The 8,308-nt window shown below is 38.3% G+C and overlaps 1 protein-coding gene across 1 annotated transcript; it reads right to left on the reverse strand.

The window, feature by feature from the left end:
• Positions 1-1,199: 1,199 nt before the first annotated feature.
• On the reverse strand, positions 1,200-7,721 carry NFE2L3 (nuclear factor, erythroid 2 like 3). Its single transcript, XM_017731176.1, has 4 exons — positions 7,196-7,721; positions 6,677-6,784; positions 5,722-5,805; positions 1,200-3,341 (listed from the first exon to the last, which is right to left on the reverse strand). The coding sequence occupies exons 1-4, from the start codon at positions 7,253-7,255 to the stop codon at positions 2,136-2,138; spliced, it is 1,458 nt and encodes a 485-aa protein (XP_017586665.1). The 5' UTR covers positions 7,256-7,721; the 3' UTR covers positions 1,200-2,135.
• Positions 7,722-8,308: the final 587 nt, after the last annotated feature.

Raw genomic sequence — 8,308 nt, forward strand, 5'->3', positions numbered from 1 at the left:
TTACAAAAATCCACAGAGCTCACTTGCCACTGCTACTGAAGGAGTGGGCACCAAAAAGTTTAGGCTTTACTTTTTTTTTCCTCCCATGTGAGGCCCTAAAGGCCCAAGAAATACTCGGCTTTCTGGATTTCTCAGTTAATGAGCCTGATCCAGTATCTATCAGAATTTATGCACATGGGCAGTGAAGTAGGGTTAAGGACCTGGTCCTGCAAAGGGTAAGCGCATGGACTTTAAAAATGCTTATTATGTCATTTAATTGATTATGACCATGCTGACTTAAATATGTACTTCCTTTTTCCCCTGCAACTAGAAATAAAGTTCACAATTCATCATATGTATCTGATACCTCTTGCATGTTTTGGTTGAAGTTTGTGATGTAGCTAGTAGACAAATCCTATGTGAATACCAGTTAGGATAGATGTGTCTCTTGCGCGTAACCAACAGCAAGAAATTGCATGGCCTCAGTAATGAGACTTTTCTGCTATGAATTTACACTAACCAGCTTGAGGCTGTGCTGAAACCGATAACGAACACATGCACACATTTATTTAAAGAAATCTTTTAACAGAAAATGCTGAGCAAATTGTTCAAACAGGCTGATTTCATTATTGATAATTCAGTGCACTTGACACTATCTTAGTGCTCCCCTTTTAGAAAATGCCATTTGATAGTATCGGTTTTGCTACAGCTAAGTGCAAGCAGCCAGTGTGAGTTACATGCTAGTGGCTGTTCGTTTCTTCAGAAGGTATAATTTGGCATTTAAGCTTGTATTGCTTGTATGTGTAGTTCTTACGTGTTTGGTGCAAGTGATTTTTTTAACATACCTGAATGTAAATTTGCTCCATTGTCATCATGCCACGATCAATGAGAACTTTTTTAATACTGGCTTTATGTGTTTTAGTTATAAAACAAATAAGAAGTATTTGTTGTTATTTAGACATTAATATTAGTAGTAATTTTCATAATAATATACCTCAACATTCCTTCCTTATCATTCATTATAGGCCTTTTAGGCCATCTCTTTTGCAGACCTTTTACAGGCTGTAAAACAGTAAAGGATAGGATGTTATAAGTTCATGAGTGAATAAAATTTCTCCTTTTTAATAGCACAAATGTCAAACCCAAAACCTCTTCATTTGGAGCACTATCAGAGTGTAACATCATAATTACAAGTATAGATAAACAGCAGTTTGGTTCAATTTAGTTTAAAGATTAGGTAAAATATTTATTTTAAAAAACTAAATCTGGAACATTAAAGATACCTTAAAAATACCAGTTTAAAAAGCCAAAGAGAAAAACTCAAGTACTTCTTGACGAAGGTATCAAAATGAGCGGAAAAGGGAAGGTACACAACTAAATGTGTAACAGTCACTAGGAAACAAAACAGGAACTCATTCACCATTGGTCATTTTCGTGGAAGAAAGCTGAGAATGATTCAATTGCAGAGGATGCAGGTAAGACAATATTGAATCAGACACAATTTTCAGCATCTATTTGCAGATTGACTGTATGAGTTGTAAAATTAAGTGGTAGATTATCTTTGCTTGGAGTTACGATGGTGAAAGTAGTGAGGAAAAATGCAGTACTGTCCCGGGTTGCTCTCCTCAAAGGAAAACTAGGAAAATCAGAGCCATTGTGAATAAATGCAAAGCATGCAGTTATCTCTCGAGACTATGTAAATCCACAGCGAATTTAAGTTGAAGATGCACTAAAACTATAATTTTTCTTTCAGTGCTAGAGAATAAAATAAGTTCATTTTCTGTATGAAGAGTCAAGTACACAAGACTAAAACATTTTTCGTGCACATGTAACATTGATCTAAAGTTGACTTACGCCAGGATGTTCTCCCCTCTGCCCCCATTACCAGTAACTACATTCTAGTTTTAACATAGGTCTATAAAGCTACACTGATGGTCTAGCTCCTTTAATTGTAACTAAAACTAAACAGATTTCCTCATCCAAAAGCCTCAGCTCATAGACTTTCTAACAGATCGTGGTTGGGTTTGGCAGACCCTTGAACATAGTGTTTGTCCTCAAGCATAGTTGTTTCTGTTTGAACTGCTGTAATCACTGACCTTTAGTCTTCACACAAGCTTTCAGGCAAAATAAAGATGATTTTGGTGATCTCAGTCATCTTATTTTTGTTTCTTCTCTTTTCTGTTACCTTGTTTCTGTTCAGATTTGACCAAGTGCTTGGGAATTATGAGAACACTACCATTGCTACTGCAATGAATGACATACTGGCGTGGGTTAACAGGTCTGCCCTGGTCATCCCTCAATCTACTGAAAATGTCGTGGTACAAGTTGTTTAATTTTTGCTTTATCTGGTTGATTGATTTGCTACACTGGGAGTGCTCCTTTTTAAGGCTCTCCTTTTGTGTTTGGAGATTACACACATCTTCTTCCAAGTTAAGAATTGCATTCAGTTTGCGTTTACGACACTTTTGGGCAGCTACTTTGTTTTTCCCTCGTCGTCTGATGTCACGTAGAAGTGATACCTGAGTTTCTGTCAGCTGGTTCTTTGCTAGCAATGTGTTGAAAGAGTCGACGGACATGCTCACAATTTCATCGTCTGAAAACGGTATTCTCAGAGCTTTTGCACTACATTCATCTCTGCTCCGGTTTGTAGCAGTAGAATTATGGCACCTATCATTTACTTTGTTTGATTTCTTCATCCACATCTGTTGATGAGGCTGTGGAGTGGATGCTGCTTGACTTGGCAGCTGAGTGTAAGTGTGATTATGAAGAAACTGTGGAACCATGGCTTCTGTAGAACACTCTGTATCACCTGGATATTCCACAAGGCTGTGTTTAGTGTTTTCTTGGCAGTGGCCACCAACAGCTCCTAAGCCATGTGAAGGAGCAGATTTAACACTACTGCTGTACCCAACAGCATCTTCACAGCAGACTGAGTAAGAGGTGGTGCTGTAATTTGAATTCAAAGATAGTCCTGAATCTGAGCCAGGCTCTTCAAAGATCTGAGAAACTTCTATAGGACTAAAGCCTTCCTCCAAAGCCAAAGACATGAGTTTAATTTCATCAAAATTATTATCATGGGCTGTTAGATTTCTAAGGTCAGCAGCTGAGAACAGCCCTGTCAAATTTGACCCATGAAATAGTGATTCTGGATTTGTGGTATCAGAGCTTGATTGAGGAAAAAACTCTTGCCTTTGTAAGTGTCTTGGTTTTGCTTGAGTGGGGTAGTCTGTTCTTAGTAGCATTGCATCAGGAGGACTCAAACTGTTGTGAAATGTCTGGGTCAAATTTATATTGTGGTGTGAGGGTGATGGGTCTTGACCTCTACTAGAAGTAGCAACTTGTGAATCTTCCAGTAAGTTCACCTAAAAGATGAAGGGGGAAAAAAATGGAATCTTTCACAAAATGAATGCTTCTACAGCCCTCACCTACACAGTCATGATCAATTTGTTCTTTAATATTCCACTATTTGATTCTATTAAAGCCAAACTTTTGTATGTTAAACTCTTAGCTATTTGGAATGCTGTTTCCCATCTGTACAAAGCATAATCTGTATTGGCATATGGCAAAAGGAAGCAGGAAGGGTGCAGTAGAAAAGTGACTGAAGGAATGGGAGAAGTACTTGCAAAGGACAGTGTGGGACTGATGAGGGTTGAGAGGTAAACATGGGACTGTTGCCACGTGTACAAACTATAGCCTGTGTGTTCTGTCTGATCTGGTCTAAGAAAAAGGTCCTTCTAAGGGTTCATTACCCTTCCCTAGTAGTGGTATTGATGATTCAAGGGTGAGCTGGTTCAAGGTGCTAAAGAAAATGAACTTTTTAAAGAAGATAAATAGCTCATCTGCAGAAGTGAGGACAGTGGTGATGAAAAGAGGGGTGGAAGCCAGGAACATTAAGACTGTGCTGTCACAGTTTCACTGCTTATTTTACAATTTATGAAGTTTTTGGGGCTGTGAGGTGCCACATTTGGTTTAGTTCCACTTAACTGAGGTCTACTGAATCCAAAACTAAGCTGAACTTCTTTCTAATCAGTTTGGAGGTAACATCATCCCCCACCAAATCACATCTTTTGTGGATGTCTTGACTTTAAATTTACTACTCAGGGTTTTTTTTACAAAACCAAAGCTGATACATGATCTGTCGGCCCTGATGTCCAAACAATAAACTGGACTGGTAATGCTGCAGTAGCACTAAGGCCCACCTTTTGTGGACCTGAGTTACAGTTGCTGGGTCTTAGAAGCACAAAGCCACTGTCCAAGATTATGTCGGGTGCTTGTTGACAAGCAGAGTAGTCAGAAAATAGATGGATACAAAGTACTTGAAAAGGTAAATACATCAAGTAAGAAGTGTATAGGATTCCTCCATAGTTGAGTGTCCTCACCGTGTCTCAGGAAAGGACTTTCTGATTGCATTCAGCAAACAGACTATGTAAAAAGCACTTTCCACAGGGAAGGAATGAAGTACCTAAGGACCAGAACATCTTAAGTTCTCTATTATGCTTACTGGGAGCTCAGGTAACAGAAGAAGGTCTTGCCTTATTTCTCCTAGGGAGTTGCCTTGTACTAGACCACCTGCAGTGGTCTCTAGTCTGAGATAGAGATGCTATTTTCAACTAATCCCTTAAAAAGAATGATTCTTAGCAGTCAGCTATTAAAAAATACCACTCGCTGTAAAGACTTGATACTTGGAAGAAACAATCAATCCATATTCAACAGATAGATTGTCACAAGATGGCAGTGCATTAATAATGTTAAATAAAATATGCAACTGTGTTTTGTAATAGCTGCATAAAGGCTACAGCCAAATTCCTTTCAAATTATGAGGAGGATGGAGAAAATTAAACTGATGAACTTCTACATCTGGTTAGTGTGCAATCCATTTCCAGAGCTGAACAGAAGAGGAGGCTAATTTGTGGGCTAGAAGGTACTATCCAACCTAGAGATTCCCAAAACTACATAAGCATGAAGTTACATGGAAAACGCTAATAACCCTGGAAGAGGATCCTATGATGGGAAGTGTATGTAAGATGCCCTTGAAGTATTGCAGAAAAGGAATGTAGGAAGTAGCTTCCTGGTCAATGGTTGCACCTATGAACTGTGGGAGAAGAAGGAGACTTCAATTAAGATAACAACTGTTTTTTGTTAAGACAGGCACACAGAAAGTAAAATACAGTATCAGAGGGCTACAAGATTTTTAAAAAACCCAAAAAACCAAAACACTAAATGGGTTTACTGCTAATGCTGACTGACCTGATTTGCAGTGAAGATGGATCTGTTCTTCTTGAGAGTAGTAACCTTGTAAGCACTTGACCCAATATTTATGACAACTGTAATCTTTCACAAATGCTCAATAGCTGCTACTGTATAATAAATCGGTGTTGCTCTAGAGAAACACAGCTGCTGCATAAATACAAATTGGCATTAGGTTTCAGAAAGGCAACTATTAGTTGAACTGAGTTGTCCAGTAGCTCCATCCAGCTTTGAACACCAGATCACAGTGAAGACACAGCTCTTACACCAGACAAGTTGCTGGGGAAAATTTCTCAAGTAGAGCCAATGAGAGCTGCAGTACAAGGTGGATAGTAGCATCTTTAGCATCCTCAGGTAAGTTTTACTTCATTGATTTGCTAATATATTCCCAGAGTGGGTGGGGACGGCTGTGGTTATTTGATCAGAGTAAGTCATTACCCAGTAATTGCTGACTGTATTCCAATCTACTGGCAATACCTGTATTTTCTCATTTACCTCTAGCACGTTTCCCACCTGCGATGACAGAAACTGTAAATAGCCCTCTAAGGAGAGAAGGGAATCTCCATGGTTGCAGTTGCTCTGTGACAAAAGAAAAAGAGAAACGTGTTGTAAAGCACAGTTATTTTATGTAAAAGGAGGTAAAAAGCAAAGTCTGAGAGGAAAAAGAGCACAGTGCAGTACTGCTGCTGACCCCATCATCAAGTCTTCATCCTGATGGGAGATGACACACTGCTAGAACGAGCAGAACAGCTCCATGGCCTGAGCATCCCTGCTCTGCCCACAACAGCAGAACTGGGCTTTCCTCTGAAGCTGCACCTCCCCACCAGTGCGGAAAAATCAGGTAATTTTTCAAAGCCAAGTTCTCAGGGGAGTGGCCAACAGAGAGGCTGTCAAGACACCTGGATCAGATGTTCTCAGCTCCCACACGGTCTCAAGAAAATTGAGTGCCCTTTTCATTGTAGCTCTCAGAGAGAATAAAACTGAACAGTCCAGGGTCCCAAATATAATTCTGAGCATCAAGCTTAAATAAATGGTGAGAACAGTATAATTTAGCATCCATGTCTCTAGTGTTTGTAGGCAAAAACATCCTTGCCCACAAGCACAACACTTTCACAACGGAGAAAATAAACCCAAATTGAAAAATGGTTAGTTGCAAGTGTTTTCTGTAAACCTGAGAGTATTTCAACTACACAAAAAATAGTGGGGGATTGAGGGAAGGAGGCAATTTTCAAAAAGGTGTACCAGAGCATCATTCACAAAGTATTGTCTGAAGTGACCATTCCTTTCCTGCCCTGGCAGGGGACACTTCAAATTAAAAGAGGAAATAAATTATTCCTTTCAAAACCTTTCACTCCATTGCTTTTCACTACTTTTTATCTTAGTGATAAGTTCTATATCTTCCCTCACTTCCTCTTCAGTTTTCCCTGCTTCCCTTTTTTTCACCATTTACTTGATTTATGTCTTTCTCCTCCTCCTCCCCTTGCAGTTCCAGCTGATCCTCTCCTTGATGTGGACAGCAGTCATCCAAAGGTCCCTGACATGCTTTCAGGTCAACATCCTGAAGACAAATAAAACAGTTCTATTACACAGCATGCTGTCAGAATTAATCTTTAAAATGCACTTTTTTGCTACAGCGATAGCATTCCAAATAAAATATGCACTGAACAGGTCATGTGGATGGACTGTGTAGGCTTTGGGGGCAGAATGAGACCAGTGTCAGTTCAGGGGGGCAGCCCCTACCTCCTGATCTGGTGCCCAGGCACTGAACCTGTCTGCAGTAGAAATGGACACTGGAAACAAATTCTTCTAAACCAGACAAAGAACCACGATGTGATTTCATGAAAAGTTTGGACTATCAGTGTCTTTTGAGGTAGTTTCACAACAGCATATCCAAGCCAGATAGATACTCAATGATGGAGTATTAAAATAGGCAATTATATATGGCCAGTTAGCAAAATCCCTTGCTTACCTGTATTGTAATAGCAACTCTGTTTCCCATCACTTCCATGTAGACATTACCCATTCTCATTTATCCAAATGATGGAGTTTTTTAATCTCCAGTTATGAAATGGTTCACATTTAGGGGCCTCAGAAGCAATTTTCAGTTTTTATTTTATCTATAGTCATATCATCAGACTTCTTAATTGTTTATTATATAGGGCTGGAGTATTGCTAAAGTAAGAAGTAATCAGTGCTAATTTATATTTTTTAAAAGTGTGTGTTTATATTTTAAAAAAACTTCGATATTTCAGCTTTTACAGGGCAAGTCTGTGTTATTGAAATGCAAACTCAGTGGAATGGCAGCCAGAAAACCAAGTAGCCACACTGCATTATTTCCATATATCCCCAGCAAAATGTTATGGCAAGTTTTTAACAGCAGCAAACATAATGAGATAGTGTGCAGTTCTAAAATTCTCAGCAAACAATTTACTTTACAGGTTTGCTAAGAAACCATAAACTATATAAAACCTGCAGTTATAATAGTCATCAAAACATATAAAAGTATTTATATTGTTCCTTCATACAAAACACATTAAAAAGTAAATGTAAAAAGTTTAAAAGCAGGACCCTGGAGTAAAATTAAATATAATCTTAAAATAAATGAATATTATTTTCAATTTTGTACATTCTATTTAAATATTTAAAAATGTGAAAACTAATTTTATTTTAAACTAATTTTGTTTGTTGGCTTTCAGTTTTTCTGTACTTTCTTTTCAAGACTGAAAGAGAACTTGAGCTTTATAAACAGCCATTTGTGAAAAACAAATAGATCTACAGGGCACTCATGTGTCACTCTGATGTAAGAGTGAAGAGTTTCCTTCAATGATGCCTAACACAGTTTCTAGTCATTAGAAATGATATTCCAGAACATTATGTCTTCTTTGTCAGCTGCAGTTGGAAATGACTAGATGATTTTTTTTATTGCCAAATACGAGAAAACAAATTTACTTGCCTAAAACCATACATGCACACATACAAAACAACAATACCAACAAAACAAACCTCCTAACCAACAGTTTTCTTTATATAGTTGAACAGGAGGAGAGGAAATTTAGTATACAAGACACTGAGGACATGGTAC

This window comes from Corvus brachyrhynchos, unplaced genomic scaffold (assembly GCF_000691975.1).
Source record: "Corvus brachyrhynchos isolate BGI_N302 unplaced genomic scaffold, ASM69197v1 scaffold84, whole genome shotgun sequence".
In the NCBI taxonomy this organism is placed as follows: Eukaryota; Metazoa; Chordata; class Aves; order Passeriformes; family Corvidae; genus Corvus; species Corvus brachyrhynchos.

Excerpts from the sequence above, each read along its gene's own strand:
- NFE2L3 (XM_017731176.1), bottom strand. The coding sequence starts at position 7,255 with ATGAGAATGGGTAATGTCTACATGGAAGTGATGGGAAACAGAGTTGCT. Across the intron at positions 6,785-7,195 it reads GAGTTGCTATTACAATACAG|GATGTTGACCTGAAAGCATG; the intron begins GTAAGCAAGGGA and ends ATTTGTCTTCAG. Across the intron at positions 5,806-6,676 it reads AGGAGAAAGACATAAATCAA|AGCAACTGCAACCATGGAGA; the intron begins GTAAATGGTGAA and ends CTTTTGTCACAG.